A 16,453-nucleotide genomic window follows, 5' to 3' on the forward strand; every position below is an offset into this window, starting at 1 on the left:
CAAAGTTCGCAACGGAGGGAGTAGACGGTTACACATTGAATAAAAAAATGGGTGGAGTTGAAGATTTACAATACAGAATAATTGACTATTCCAGAATAGTTTATTCCGGATCCAGAATTTCGAATCCTATTCTAGAATAGCATAAAGGTGAAAATATTTAAGCACCCACAGTGTTTTTGTTTTGCCTTCGCAATAAGCTCACCAAATTATTATGGTTCAAACCAGTTGGCAATTGTCAGGTTAACATGAGGTACAGCTCAATTAATCGCGATTAGCGCATAGTTTTGGAGTTTGAAATAACAATCGACAACATCTCCTGCATGTGCCAATGAAAACCTTCATCATAAAATAAAACCGGTTCCTAAGAATCAGAAGAAATATGAAAATTGGATGGGAATCTTCTGAGACTTGGTTCTTAAGGTTCCCTTATTGTAGAAGGTCCATCTCTAGGTGTAGTTAAGGTCGATATTGACTTTGAGTGCTGGTTGGTGGTTGTCGTTCTGGTTGGTTTATTCTGTCTTAGGTTTTTGGTCTTGTTTAACATCCGATAAAAGTACAGGTTTCTGTTTAGTTCTTGTAGAATGTAGATCATAACATGCATGCCCATAACAACTGGCTTGATCTTTTGAAGATAAGTAAAATGGTTGATAAATTGAACATGGAGCTATGGGATTGGGTGGTGTGGTAATGGTTTTGGGATGGCCTAAGCCAAACCCAGTCTTTCAGTTTTATTGTCTGACTCCTATGATTGTCTTTGACTCCGTTGCGTTTACTGTCTCTATATTGCTTCTTAAATCAACACCAACTTCATAAGTTCAAATTTGCTATATTGTCCGAATAACTTGTCCGAATTAGGATATTTACACCATGATTCCAATTCCCAATTTGTTAGCAATTACTTATTCAAAATAGAATAACTCAGAAAAGAATTCAATTCGTACGAGTCAGAGAAGAGAGCGATTTAAACAAAACATTTCTTTTTATACTAAAGTATTGACCAATCAGCCCATAATCACGTGTCAGTTCCAATTTAAGCCTTTTTCTCACAAAGCATTCAAACCGCTTTACACCAGTACAAAAAAACCACTTGACACACTTACTATATCACATATTGGTTTGAAACTACGCTTGTGATTAAAGATACTAGAACAATACCTGCTACCATAAACCACGTGTCGCATATTACACCACGAAAACAAGGTACTTGAAACACTTCAATCTATGTCAGCACGCTACAAGCTTTGCACATTATTACATTATCTAGACTGGAGAAAAATCAAACTTTATGCAATGCCAATATATATAATTATTGCAATTATGAAATTGTCCGAACGCCACAGAGCCAACTGGTATACGGCGTTTTAAACTCGTTTGATACGTTGTTTCAATACTATTCACAACAAATTGCCTAGCTTTTTGAAAGTTTTGGCTCTTCCTCAACTCATTTTTTAGATACGCTACTCTATGCTGAAGTTACATGTATATTAACACTTTTATTGCAAGGCAAAAATAGATAAAATTATTGTTGGGCTAGAAAAACGCTTTTAACAATTCTGTTAAGCAGCAGGTGCTCTAACCGCTCTTCCACAAGGCCGACAAAAAGTAAAGGTCACGCAAGGGTTTGGTTCGTTGACCACGTGGTTGGTAATTTATTGTACCATTTTTCGTTGCGCGCTTTTTTGACGGGATGGATGGGAAACTCACTTCTAAACATAGTTTAAAACTTAACGAGTTGTTTGTAATCAAATCAAACATTTCTGATACGTACCACAAATGCAAAGTCAACTCAGCTTAGTAACATTTAATTCACGTTTTTGCTTACCATTACTTTAAATGTAGGCTGTTTCCACATCTATTTGTGCATGAAGCGATTGGGCAGTGGCTACAGTGTAAAAGGAATGTTAAACAGTGAGCTGTAGCGTATACGGTGTATTCATTTACGATAAAACTTTTCATGTGATAAAGATTACTGTGTACAAAACGTGAATGAATATTTCCCAGCTGAACCTGCAAAATTTTCCACCACTTAACAACCGCTGTTCTAACCACTCGTCAATTAGGCCGACAAAATTAAAATTCAGGCAAGGGTTTGGTTCGTCCACCACTTGATTTATGAAAGCGGGTATCAAAGTCTCTCTATAAACTCTATTGATGGGATTTTTGTCATTTTTGGCGTACATGGTATGTGGCAAGACAAGGCGTAAAGCGTTCCAAAAAATCGACAAACTCTTCCTGGCACCTACATCACTGATGATATCTGCATATTCAAAACTAGCTGATTGGACATGAGTGACGTAGCAGGCCATGTTCTACTTCCTCGCACTACCGATCTGTGTAAAAGATTGTTGCCTTGTATACAGGCCACCAGAACGGGACTCTGGTCCCGTGGATGGTGTTCATTTAAGTTGGGGTTTCGCTTTTCATCCAGACACACCGGTCGGTTCCATCTTGACGGTAATAATACAACGCTTATGTGCTGCCAAACTATCAGCTTAACTTTTGTTTTGTATTAAATGTGTTTTAATATTTTTTTTTAAATTTACGTTTGGTGACCGTGCTGTCGCTAATAACTATTTTACATTCTCATACTGATCGGTAATGCACGTTTTGCCCTCCGCTTTTTGTGCAATTTGTGGAAATTATTGTCATTTACTGCTAATATGTTTGCGACCACCTGCGGCAGCATAATCAAACAATGAATTTATTTTTCGGAAAAGGCGTGGTGGGGACGTTTTTTATTCAGTATGTAACCGTCTATTCCTGCCGTTGCTGTACCGCTTCCTCCAACAGATACAAAAATACACTAATGATAAAGTATAGTTTTCTAATTTGCTCTAGTCTGGTACAGCGGCAATTTTGATGATGTTTAATTTCCAAATACAAACTTCAACTTAAGGTTGCTGATTTTTGTTTGCTCACCACAGACTCAGGCTATAGCATCGTGCAAAACAGCCATTTCAAGCTTCCACTTTTAATTGATGTGAATGACAAAAAGGCAAAGCAATACTACAACACATTTCTATAAAGGTACGCCAAAAAGCACGATACAAGATGTACAAAATGCTCTAGCAGCAACTTTTACAAAAATGCAGAGACACATTGCAAAACAAATGATTGTAGTTTATATCCATATACAGGTGGCCCATATGATAGTACACAACATATTAGGAGCTTGAAACTATAAATGCTAACCCAGAAAAGCCTGACTTGCTTTGGCAGAAAGTATATTTTAAACATTACAAAAGAATTGCTTAATATGTCATTTGCAATCACTAGTTGTCATATCTGCCTCCATTGTAGTTGCCGCCGCCGCCACCACCTGCAACATAAGGGATTTGTTTAATACAAAGCACCAACAAAAAAAAAGGTTGTCTTGATGAAACTTCTCAAGTACAGTGTAGTCTGCTTAATAAGACCATTTTCATCTGATCACGAATTTTGCCACTTAAAATTCTGTTTATTATGACCAGTCTTTGGATATATTGACCATTTCTTGGGTCTTTTTATTAATTTTTTAAGGCAAACATGCAACTTGACAGTTGCAATTATCCCAAATGTATTCTTATTTCATCTACTTAAGTTTACTTTAATGATTCTCTTTAATCTTAATGAAATAAATGACGAATTTGATGTTTTTGCCATTTTGAGCCTAACCGTACCAAACCTAGTGGGGTTAAACACGGCACTATAACAGTTTCGGTCATTGTGGCCATTCAGATATAATAACTAATATGGTCTGGTGGTGTGTGTGGTCATATTAGGAGGAGTCTACCGCATAGTCGAAACTAAGCAGCAAACTACAAATCTGTTTTTTCCCTACTGAAAACGCCAAAAAGTATAATCATCAGCTAACCCCGATATTTCAGTGTCAAGCTTTTAATGAAAACAGTAAAATCACTTTGCCCTTTAGTGCCAACATAACATTAAGCCCAAAACTAGGGCACAAAGTGTCGCGATAATGGATAATTTACTGTAATAAATGACCACTTTTCAAACTTTACATGGAAACTCAAATGCAAATGTGTGTTGGGTGTGATTGTGACAGACTTCTAGCTTTTAAATACGGAAAAATCTACAGTATTTAGGTGCAATGTGTCGTGAGATATGTTTGGGTTTCAGATCTGTTTTAAATCTTACTAACCTATACCATTTATTACATAACATCTCAGAACCATTAGCAAACATACTATAATAAGCAAAAGTCATTGTTTGTGTAACACAGTGATAGATAGTTCTTGTTTAGAAAAGCCCAGCATTTGAACTGTCGAGTTCTTGTGTTTATTGTCATAATTAGCCCTTCATAATTGTGACAATCACACCCAACATGTATGGTCATAATTCTCGTGCAGATCTGATGATATATTATAATGTTATTTGTGTTCTATTTCGTGTATTCATCAACAAGCGTTGGGCTAGATTTTGGTGTTTAAAATACGCGACCCAGTTTTGATTACTTACGAATCACGTCATTCGTACTACAGCGCTCAATGCGTTAGTTTTCAATTGTTGAGTCGAGTATTAACAGTCTACTGCAGTAGTTCTTAAACAGGGGGCGTGTAAGATTCATAAGGGGCGCGAGAGATGACATATATGCATTATCTTCTACAAAGCCTCAAATTAAACGTTTGGTTTCCAAAAACAACTACATCCGTCACATTAATAAAAGTTAATTGAAAATAAACTGTTGTTTTTTTTGATGCTTTTTTATTTTGCAATGAAGTGGGGCGCGGATTTTTTAGGTACCGTCAAGGGGAGGGGCGTGTGCCAAAAAGTTTAAGAACCCCTGGTCAACAGAAAGCAACTCTATTCCGTGCTCTGAAAACAGGACCTGTTTCATTGAGAATTAAAATAAATCAACATGAAAGACATTGACAGTTTGCTTTTGGTGCTGTAATGCTGAACTAAGCTATCAGGGGTTAATGAATGCAATATCAATGGAGTCAGATTAACGAACAATCTATTAAGCAATAATCAACAAGGTTTAATCTCAACAACATGCCTAGTTAGCACAAACTAATGGTATGTCTAAATTTGGGATGTTTTGAACTATGGTATAATTTTTTGTAAGAAAACACTAAAAAATTTAAAATAAATATAACAAAAATGAAAATGACACTTATTGCAATTCACAATAGACCCATGAGATATATTTTGAGCAACCAAATTTATCATTTATTGTGACTAAAATCAACACGCATATATATCACAAAACATTGCTATAGTTGTTATAATGTTATACTTTAAAAAAACCAAAGAAAGTTTGAAAACCTAGTATATACATAAGCATAATATTATACCTAATAACTACTGTTAGGGTTGGGACAGAAGAGAATTGAAAGTATTTGATATGGCCAAGTCTAAGTTGTTATAATTGAAACTCAGCCAGCCAATTTAGCATTGGTACTTCAACACATAACCTGGTGCATTGAACGTAAAAACAGCAGTTTAAGGTTTGTTTATGTGAGCAAAACACTTAAAATATCATATATGCATTAAAACTCAATGCACCAGTATTTGGCTATCAGCAAAACATTCATATACATTATAAAGCATCAATTTAGTACTGTATACCAGCGTAAAAGCTCTCTGCTAAGAAAAAATTCTGGCAAAAAAATGGAAGAAGGCTAAGCGCCTAATTTAAATTGTGTTTTTGCGATATGTCATCACTTTTCACCCTTAAAACAACAAAATTTAAACACAAATTAATAAAATATGGCTTGTCCCAACCCTATCGATTATTATGTAGTGTTACGAACTAAGCAAATAAATAACAATTCGCTTAATGTTATGAGGGATGCTGGAATAAAAACTGAAATGTTAAATTGGCCTTCTTACCTCGTCATTTAAATCCCTGTCAAACACATAACTCCTGATGTGTGTCACCCTTGGGGACATTTCTAAGTGCTTGTGAAAATATCCACTTGGTCTATATGATATTTTACGCTTGGGTTGTTCACAAAAGAACAAACATTAGTATGATTATTTTGGCCCAAAATAAGTATGTCCAGTCCCATAACTAACATGTTGTTTCAGTAAGCATATGAAAAAACATCTTCTAAAAGCTAAACAACAGCTAAGCATTAACGCTACTAACAAAATATTATTATATATATATTATACAAAAGATATATATCCTGGTTAGTGAAAAGCAAAAGCCCTTGTCTTTGTTAAATATTTCATAGCAATAGCAGTTTTATACTGGTTTTCAATTTGATCTGCAAGACTTAACATAACCACCTCCATATCCACCATCACCTCCACGTCCGCCGCCATATCCACCACCTCTTCCACGATAACCGCCTCCGCCACCTCCTCCACGATATCCGCCTCCACCACCTCTTCGTGACTCCGCCTCCCGAACAGTGAGATCACGTCCTTTGAAATCAGTTTGATGAAGTCCCTTGATTGCTGCCTCGGCTTCATCCGGAGAACTGAAGGTGACAAACCCAAAACCACGAGCTCTGCCAGTATCACGATCTGTGATTATAGCCACATCTTCAACTTTTCCACAATTTCTAAATGTGTCCTTAAGTTCATCCTCAGTAGCGTCGTAAGAAAGATTTCCAACAAAAACCTTACAACTATCTCCCATTTTTGGTTATTTATTTTGTATTAATGTATCAAAATCCTGCAGTAGACAAACTTTTATATTATTGATTCGTCTTGTACAAACTTGAAATGTATAAAAAATATTGGGGATTGGACAAATAAGTATAATAGTTATATATATCATATACAGTAGAATCTTGTTTTTCTGAACCATTTTTCTGGCCAATAGGCCTAATAGTGCACTAAATGTTCAAAGTAAATCATTTACTTTTCGTAAATGCCGGCGTATAGGTCCACTCTCAGTTTTCAAGTCCAAAATACTGGCACTTTGATGTAGAATAATTGAATATTCTTGATTAGTTTATTTCAAATCCAATTCTAGAATAGCATAAAAGTGAAAATATTCAAGCACCCACAGTGTTTTTGTTTTGCCTTCGCAATAAGCTCACCAAATTATTATGGTTCAAACCAGTTGGTAATTGTAAAATTAATATAAGGTACAGCTCAGTTAACCGCTATTACCGCATAGTTTTGGAATTTGAAATAACAATCGACAACATCTCCTGCACGTTCCAATGAAAACCTTCAATCATAAAAAAAACGGTCCTAAGATTCGGAAGAAATACGAAAAATGGATTGGATTGACAAATTGAACATGGAGCCGACTGGTATACGGCGTCCCATACTTGTTTGATACGTTGTTTCAATACTATTCACAACAAAATGCCAAGCTTTTTGAAAGTTTTGGCTCTTCCTCAACTCATTTTTTAGATACGCTACTCTATGCTGAAGTTACATGTATATTAACACTTTTATTGCAAGGCAAAAATAGATAAAATTATTGTTGGGCTAAAAAAACGCTTTTAACAATTCTGTTAAGTAGCAGGTGCTCTAACCGCTCTTCCACAAGGCCGACAAAAAGTAAAGGTCACGCAAGGGTTCGGTTCGTTGACCACGTGGTTGGTATGTCATTGTACCATTTTTCGTTGCGCGCATTTTTGATGGGATGGATTGCTGAAATTTTAGACGCGGATAATTATTTTTTTTTACTTATATGTTAACTGTCAGGTGCTTTAACGTCCTACCCAGTAGTTCTTAAGTTTTTTCATCTGATTTGCCATTTACGCCAACTACCACACCCCAAATTTCCCCATTTAGTTTTTAACAGATTTTTGGCTAGAGCTAAAGTAAGCCTCACTTCTAAACATAGTTTAATGTAACTAACCAAACACTTCAACTTAACGATTTTTTTGTAATCAAATCAAACATTTCTGATACGTACCACAAATACAAAGTCAACTCAGGATAGGTTAGTGAATAGGATTATTGTGTACAAAACCTTAATGAATATTTTCCAGCTGAACCTGCAAAATTTTCCACTGTGGGAAAATTTCCCACTACCTAACAACCGCTGCTCTAACCACTCGTCCATATGGCCGACGAAAAGTAAAACACATTAAATGTGTTTTAATAAATTTTTTTTAAATTCGCGTTTGGTGACCGTAATGACGCTAACAAATTTTTATATACTTATACTGGTCGGTAATGCACGTTTTGCCGTCGAGGCCTTGTCAAATTTGGGGAAATTATTGTCATTAACTGCTAATATGTTTGCGACCACCTGCGGTAGCACAATCAATCAATGAATTTATTTTCGGCCAAAAGCGCGATGGGGACGAAAAATCAAAGCCAGTTGTTACTAACACGCGCCAATGTACAAGAAAATGTGGCAAAACCGAAAAGGCTTAAAAAGTTCTACAGAGAAATAACTTTGATATTTGCTTGTTACTATAGCCTACTAATACGGCTATTAAACGTTGCAACTTTACAACGAAATTAAATGTCTGTAACTCAGTTTGTTAATAAATTAGCAACAAATATCTAATGACTGGCGTCAAATTACTCTCCAAGACTCGATTCAAATCAAATTAATAAAAAACGTGATTTGAGTCATTACAACATATCTGTAGGCAGCGTCTATTTCACTGGCACCCGGTTATCGAATTTGGAAAAAGCTACCCGCGAAAACGGCTAGCCGGTTACACAACTGATATTTTCTTATTTCGGTTAACGGCGGCCGTTGCAGTAGACACTTGTTTAGCCGACGTCGTTTACCGCAGTAGGAAAATACAAATGCGGTGAATGGCAGCTACACTAGTTAGTGAATTGAAATGTAATTTAAACTGAGAACCACGAATTAATTTTTCCAAAATGTAAATCACCCAAAACTAATCCCCTCTGACCCAAACTCACTCTCACTTATCTTAATTAAATTACTGAGCCAAGCTGCGAATTGAAATAAATGCTATTTTTTCAAACGAAAATAATTTTTTTTTCAAAGTTTAATTTAATTTAATACTAATTCCCTCCAACTTAAACTCTCTGCTATCATGACGAGGTCTAAAATAGAGACTTTAGACTCTAAATTAAATTAGAAATTAGTTTGAACAAAAAAAAAAGAAACAAAAAACGGCAAGAATCGAATTCGAGACGTGTAGCATAAAAGCCCCAAGGTTAACCACGACATCCATGATATGGACCATAAGGGTATTTGCAATTTCACTCCTAGTTTACACATCGCAATCCCTTACTTGTGACCTTTGTTCGGGTATTTTTAATAATAAAAGAACGGTCGCGTATACGGCGTCTCAAAATCGTTTTTTAGTTAATTATACGATGCATGCAATAAATAGTCATTGTTATAGAATTTTTTGGCTCTTCCTTATGGCAATCCTTGATACACCCCTGAACGCTGCAAGTTGTACTGTATATACATATACATGTATATTGAGTGCAGTATATTTTATTGCAGCTCAAAAAAACACACACAAATTATATACAAAAAATATTTACAATACATACATATTGAGTGCAAGGCCAAAACAGAAAAGAATTTTTGTTGAGCTAAAAAATTGTTCTTAACCTCTCTTTTAATGTTAAGTGTCAGGTGCCATACTTTCGCCATACTCTAACCGGCCTTCCACAAGGCCGACGAAAAGTAAAGGTCACGCAAGGGTTTGGTTCGTTCGCCACGTGGTTTGTGAATGCGGGTAATCGAAAGACAAGGCACAAAGCGTTCCAAAATCGACAAACAACTTGGAAAGGCTTCTGCTGTTAGAGACTAGCCCAGGGGTGGCCAACGTTTTTCAAGCATGAGCCATATACAGCAAACTAGTGTGTTAAATTGTGAATATGCAAAATTTTTTAAAATTAAACAGTTTATTTAATAAGATGCTGCAAATATATGTCGCTCAGAAGACTTGTGCGTTTCCAGGCTATCTGTAAGTTGCTTAATCCGGTTGGTAAGTTGTTACAGTAATTCGTACCAATTCTGTTAAGTGGTCGTTTGGCTTTCACGATATATAGATTTTACCTAACCCATTATTGAATACAAGGATTCACTAATGTACGTTGTAGCCTACTAAAAATAGATAAAAGTTGTCTGCTAATTTTCTTAGGCGCAGGATATTTACTTTCTGGCACTTGTTTCCAGAAGTCAAAAATCGAATGGCTTTAACGGTACATTGTCATTGTTAAACCTTCCTTCAATTCTAAGAGTTCAATTTCAGCAGCTGATGAGTGTGTGGTAAAAGTTCGGGGACTGGAAACCCATCACTAATTACTAGGGCAACCAAAAGTCAATATGGTCAATTTTTTTTTACCTGCTCAGAATGCTATGAAACAAGTACAAAACAAATTTCAGCTTTGTACGACGTGTGGTATAGAAGTTATTAGGTCAGATAAAGTCAAAATGTTACGTTAGGTCAAAATACGGTCAAATTGTTTCGTTAGGTCTTTTTTTTAGGTCAAAATCTATTAAACTTGTAATTTTGTAACCATTTTGTAATATTATTCTTCCGTTTTTCTCTTTTCTTGTACCGCAAACAATTCCAGTCCCGCAAATTTTACTTAGAACCAAAGACACAAAGAGAGGGAAGGCTTTTCAGCGCGTTTGGTGACATCACGATGTGACGGCATTGCATTTGAAACTGCAAGTTGTCAATCTTAATACGCAGAAACGAAAAAAAAGTCAACACTAGAAAAGCATTTTGTCATTTTCAAATGCAGCTTTAGATTAGAAAGTTGCTGTAGACAGTGTAGAGACTATCAGTATAGCGTTTTTCAAAATGAGGTCAAAATTTAAACGTTTTAGGTCAAAATAAGGTCAAAATGTAAACTTTTTAGGTCAAAATAAGGTCAAAATATAAACTTTTTAGGTCAAAATGAGGTCAAAATTTGCAAATTTTAAGGTCAAAATTTAAAATTTTTAGGTCAAAAAACTGGTTGCCCTACTAATTACATTACGTCTGCATAAAAGAGATCCACAAAGAATGCAAAACATGGTTTCAAAGCATTCAAATCTAGGGTCTATCGGCGGTATTGCGGCCACATTTTTTCTTTGCGATTTAAATCTCATGTTAAATACGTTTGCCTGGGGCAAGCGAAAAAATTTTTTCACCATATTGTGCAGAATTTAATCTACTTTTTTACTATAATTTTATTTTATTTTCTGTTGTTGCAAAAACGGAGCTAAACGATTTCTTCCAAGACTACTTTTTCCGGTTAATTGCGGACACTCCTTGCAAATGCGGACACACATCTCCATAAATGCGTCCGTATTTCCCTGCTTTTGCGGACGTATTTTTATGAAGAATTTAGCCTTAAACAGTATTGCCGTTTGTTGTGTGCAAGACTGAAGGAGAACATTGGAGTTACAAGCAATGCAAAATAAATTGTTTTTATTCATTGATTCATCAAATAGGCTAACTGTATAATAAATATATGTATGTATAAATATTGTAAGAATAAGGGAGAAGAATATTCAGGTAACTTGGTTGGTGTAAAACGATGCGCAACCACTACGATTCGATTTTACTTTTGCGTTTATATAATGGACGGGCCAAGTTTTAAACGTTTTTAGTATACCTCGCATATCCTATAAGCGTAACTTAACCGTAACGATTATTGTATGTTTACAGTGTAATGCAAAATAAAAAGTGAGTCATTACGCTTAGCCTGCATCGAGTACAAGAAAAATTCCAAAGGAGTAAGGCGGCAAGCTTATACTCGTGTACATGTTAAAACTTTATGGTACAACATGTTTTCTGATAATGTATTTGTTTATTTCATGCGACAAGAAACAATTCAGGAAAATACCACTTGAGAGTCGATGCTAATGAAAAAAGAACCGAAAAATTTTATCAGCACCATTTTCACACAAACATATCACAATACCACTGCACGTTTTCAATTTCATTAACCTCGATATTGAGGTTGGTGCATTTGGTATGATCCCATTTAGCAAATAGCTGAAAGAGCTGCATATTGCGCAAGTAGACCAAAGTAAGCAAATAATCACGTGCAAACAAAGCATTTGATAAACGAGAATGACCACATTGTGCTGTCCGCATTTAGGGGGTTGTTTTGTAATTGTGATGAAACACAGAAAAATAAAAAAAAAACACTGAAAAAATACACATAGACACCTAAAATTTTGTACATACACAGAAGAAGGATACAGTTCCTCGTGTGCGAAAAAAGAATGAAAAAAGAGCAACATTTGCGGGAAAAACAGCAGTTTAGTTTGCAGAGTGAAACAATTGTTTTTGCTGTTTTTTCATATCGTTCTGGTCTTAGTTTGAGATGGTCACGTTCTAAGGGTAATAACAAACGTTTTACTTGGAGTAACTTCCTGAAATTTGCTGGAGTTGTTTATTAGGAATATTAGATGAGGCTAATTTAAAAAAAAAAATATTTTCGTTGTAAAATTTTTCGGTAATTTCAGAAACAATTTTACCGGCCGCAAAAGCGCCGTGGCCGCAAAAGCGCCGTGGCCGCAATAGCGCCGATTGACCCTAGCTTGGAAACAATCCACGAAATCTTGCAATTTATCCTAAATATTCTTGGAGTTTTTCATCAGTTAACCCATTTTCAGGAAGCTCTGTCACTCTCTTACTGAGAAGAAGAAAATGACAATTTTTTTGACATGATGTCGTTTTGAAAACGTTTGAATTTGTTTTAGAAACTAAAATTAATATCTGAGAGAGATCTCTGATGATATTATTTTTCCCTCAATGGCCAAGTTCAAAGTTTGCAAATGCTTCGTAACATTGGTAAAATACATCAGATCGTGCAACCATTCATCACTTTCCAATTGCGGAAAATGCTTTTTTCTAAAAGGAATTGGTTTGGTTTTCCCGAATTGGTTTCAACAAGTTCACAAATCTATGCAGCACATTGCTGGTTGAGAGCCACATTACAGAACAGTGCAAAGAGACAGTTCTAGGTTCATTCTCCAACTCCATGTTTTCAACAAAATTTCTCAACTGCCAATTGTCTTCCCTTTCAAAAGTATGTAGTGCACAATATCAAGAACTGTCTCAATAACATTTCCTATTTGAAATGTTTGTCTTCGCGGATAATAATGCAATAAACTGAAAAAAATTAGGAAACTTGGGGTTGTTCTTAATAGTCCAATTAACCCGAAACGTTTTCCCCCCATTGCCGGTCGCTAAACTGACAAGATTTTTAAGAGGGACCTAAGCTTTTATTAAGACTTTGCCAAGTGCATCTTTAATGTCAATGCCTCGTGTTGTTTCTTTCATTGCTACCATGTCTAACAACTCTTTCAAGGTCATCTCGAAGGAAACATAACGAGCAAATATAGCTAGGTGAGGATTGTCCTTAATGTCGGTAGATTCGTCAAGAGCCAGACTGAAGGAATGGGATGTTAACAAGTTCCATATTGTTCCAGCAATATCCGCACTAATCTGAGAAATACGTCTTTCTGTAGTGTGGCGAGAACATCACATTTGCAGCATCTGTCTCTGAAGTATTTTGTTGTCAGGGTCTAACACTCAACAACGTCAGCTATAATCTTCCTCGCAAATTCACCATCTGAGTATGGTCGTTTAGCATGAGCTATATTCCATGCCACTAAAAAGCTGGCTTCAGTCACTACATCAGCCTACTTACTGAATACTGTCACAAAGTTTTGTTGATTCTGAAGAGAAGACTTTAACTATGCTAATTTGATTTTTCCTGATTTAGATTTAGGTGGATAATCACGAGAAAATTTTTTTTACATTCACTTTGTTACACTCACAACATTTTTTTGGTCATTTTCTGGCTAACTATCTCAATCTATAGGTTCATTTATAGCAGCTTCAGTTACTATGACCAAAATGGTCCGGTCCCACGGTTAATTATTACATTAAGTGGCTTCTACACTTTTTTGTAAAAATGTGAAAGGGCAGCATGCAGTTCACGACCCACGGTTTGGCCACTGTTGGATTAGCTTTTGGAGCTTTCAGTAATTTAGTCAGGTTCAGTCAATTTAGTCAGAGAGCCATCGCCCATCGGGTAAACTATGTTGGATTACTGTTGTAGTACATTGGGCAACATAGCAATGTGCTATATACTAGGGATGTGCCGCGAGGAAGATTATTCGGGTTCGTGCGAACCCGAATATCATGAAGGTCGACACGAACGAATCCCGAATCTATTCGTATTAGAACCAAACAATAAAGTTTCATCCAAAATTTGTCAAGTCTTGCTTGTAACATGATGTAATCGATAAACAAATCACTTTCTTTCAAAAAATACTGTTTAAAAAACGATTGAAAAAGCAAAATCGTTAGGCAAACGACCTTCATTATAAGTACTGCTGACTCTAGTTTAGCTTTGTCGGGAAACTAGATCATCATTTTTAACTAAATCTTCCATAAAGGCGATCTTCGGAGAATCTGTTTGGGTTTGTATCGGCCCATCCCTACCACAGTCGAAATCGGTTAATCGCATACATCGGTTAATAGCATAGCATTGCATAATCCCAAACCATTCCCATTCACTTGTGAAGAAAATTCAACGGTTAATCGCATAACGGTTAATCGTATAAATCGGTTAATGGAATAGAAATTCTTGATTGATTTGTAGACTTGTATCACTTAACCGCATATTTCCTTTGATGAAGTGTTAAGTGGCACGTAAATCATTTGAACAATAAAGTAAAACTTCACGAAAAAAGGCCTTTCCTACAGTGATTATGAACCACAAAACTACGTTTGATTTAAGGATTGTTACATCACAATAGAACAACAAGACTAATTTTTATTTAAAGGATAGTTACGTCGCATGCTTGCTTTCTTGCATTTGTGTTTTTAAGCGAACAAATGTGGCCATGTCCGCCCCTTCAAACTGTAGTCGTTGGCGAATTGTATGAAGTACATGCAGAACTTCTTTAATTTTTCGTATTGTCACAACGATTGCGTCAGCAGAGCTTTTTTTATTGTTGTCGTCTTTTTCAACTTGTTTGTTTCGTAAAACGTCTTCACATATTACGGCATCATCTTAACGCAACGCTTAAATGAAACTAAAACAGTGCGAATGTTAATGTGAGCCTATTGACAGCCACGTGTTAATGCTTAAATCGAGCATTGTTGGTTTCATTGTTTCATAACAAAGCGCAGTACAAGTCACAAAGCTTATCCATTGCGTGTGCGCTCCCAATGCGCGTTGTTTTTAATTATCTTTTAAAAACTTTTGAATAATCGAATAAATCACCAATTTTTATTCAATTAACCGGATTGTGCAATAAACCGTTAAGCGATAAACCGTAGTATTGTCTTTACAAATGATAGACTATGCCTACGGTTTGGGTCTTCCGCCCTTTATGCGATAAAACGAATTATGTGATTATCCAGAATGCAATAACCTTTTGAACATAAAATCGCTATTATTTGTTAGAAAAATCCAGGGTGGAAAAATCCACCCTGTCCACCCAAGTTCGGCGCCCGTGGGAAACGCATACATCGGTTAATCGCATAAAAAAGGCAAATTGACTATGCGATTAACCGATTTCGACTGTATATACACAGCGATAACAAAGAATATATGATGTTTTTTTTAATTTTTATGAAAATGTCAGAAAAGAGATAGCTGATATTTACACCAAATGCATTATAACGACATTTGTTCCTTTGCCACGTTTTACAGTCTTAGGCGTAAATCTAATACACGGCAAACTGACATGTGACATACATATTACATGGAATGGACCCTGGAATTTCTTGGCGTATGGGTATTTCATTATATTTATAATGGGAAAAAAAGTTAAACTTTTGGAACCACCTTATTTTTTAATTTTTAAATTTCTAAGATGATTGGGAAAAATTCGATGAACATCGGATTAACAGTTTTAAAATTATGGACAAAAACGTTTTTGACAATTCGGTGGCTTCAAATCAAGTAGCAACAAACAAACTGTGATATCTTGATAATCGATCATTCTATTTCGATAATATCTTTGATTAGAGATGTACCTATGTTGATACCAATGCCGAGACTTTACGTTTTTCAACGGTCTCTCGAAATTTACGTTTCTACAAATACAGCAGAAAATTAGTGGTAACCGGTTAATTTCTAATAACTTGCGTTCCTTAAACATTTCTCAGCAATCGCCTTAGCAAAACTAAATAAAAACCCTGTACGCACTGTTAATAACACTTGTTTATAGTGACAGCTGCTTTGAGTTTACAGTCTGTGATGTGTGATGCGCCTTTTTAACAAAACTATTGCGCCAAAACACAAGAATGGACTTACATGCCCGACCAAAAATCTGGAAAATATTTATGTCTTATCGGCTGAATTCTGTCAGTGCGTTAAACAGACCACACAATAATCATCTTTAAACAACAATTTTAAAGAATTTTACACGCGAAGTGAATGTTCAAGTCTGTTGACATGTTGTTGAAAATCATGAGCGTCAACGTACTGGTAATTAAGATGCTTTTTTACCGACATTCAACTTCTGTTATTAACGTCTTTGCATTCGTTAGGTTTTATTACATTTTGAATACTGATGAAAGTCATTGCAACTACATTCTTTGATATCAATTTCTTAATC

General features: G+C 35.7%; 1 protein-coding gene and 1 long non-coding RNA gene across 5 annotated transcripts; both read right to left on the bottom strand.

Annotated features, from left to right (window-relative positions):
* Positions 1–810: 810 nt before the first annotated feature.
* LOC143462072 (uncharacterized) lies at positions 811–2,196 on the bottom strand. The gene is made up of 2 exons (XR_013118138.1): positions 1,823–2,196; positions 811–1,706 (listed from the first exon to the last, which is right to left on the bottom strand). It is a non-coding gene; the product is annotated as an uncharacterized LOC143462072 (long non-coding RNA).
* Positions 2,197–2,955: 759 nt separating this feature from the next.
* Positions 2,956–6,657, bottom strand: LOC143462069 (putative RNA-binding protein RbpA). Of its 4 annotated transcripts, none has more exons than XR_013118136.1 (3): positions 6,238–6,657; positions 5,836–5,926; positions 2,956–3,319 (listed from the first exon to the last, which is right to left on the bottom strand). XR_013118136.1 is itself a non-coding variant. In XM_076960100.1 (3 exons), the coding sequence occupies exons 1-3, from the start codon at positions 6,421–6,423 to the stop codon at positions 3,260–3,262; spliced, it is 354 nt and encodes a 117-aa protein (XP_076816215.1). In that variant the 5' UTR covers positions 6,424–6,571; the 3' UTR covers positions 2,956–3,259. The 4 variants fall into 4 exon arrangements, 2 of the variants coding, with proteins under 2 accessions (XP_076816215.1, XP_076816214.1); XM_076960100.1 differs by having other exon boundaries at positions 5,836–5,943; positions 6,238–6,571; XM_076960099.1 differs by lacking the exon at positions 5,836–5,926 and having other exon boundaries at positions 6,238–6,656.
* Positions 6,658–16,453: the final 9,796 nt, after the last annotated feature.

The sequence above is a fragment of the Clavelina lepadiformis genome, chromosome 6, assembly GCF_947623445.1.
Source record: "Clavelina lepadiformis chromosome 6, kaClaLepa1.1, whole genome shotgun sequence".
In the NCBI taxonomy this organism is placed as follows: Eukaryota; Metazoa; Chordata; class Ascidiacea; order Aplousobranchia; family Clavelinidae; genus Clavelina; species Clavelina lepadiformis.

What these genes read in the sequence shown, in the direction of transcription:
- LOC143462069 (XM_076960099.1), bottom strand. Translation starts at nt 6,592, where the DNA reads ATGGGAGATAGTTGTAAGGTTTTTGTTGGAAATCTTTCTTACGACGCT. An exon ending in AGGTGATGGTGGATATGGAG is followed by an intron (nt 3,320 to 6,237) that starts GTGGTTATGTTA and finishes CTTATGTTGCAG; the next exon opens with GTGGTGGCGGCGGCGGCAAC.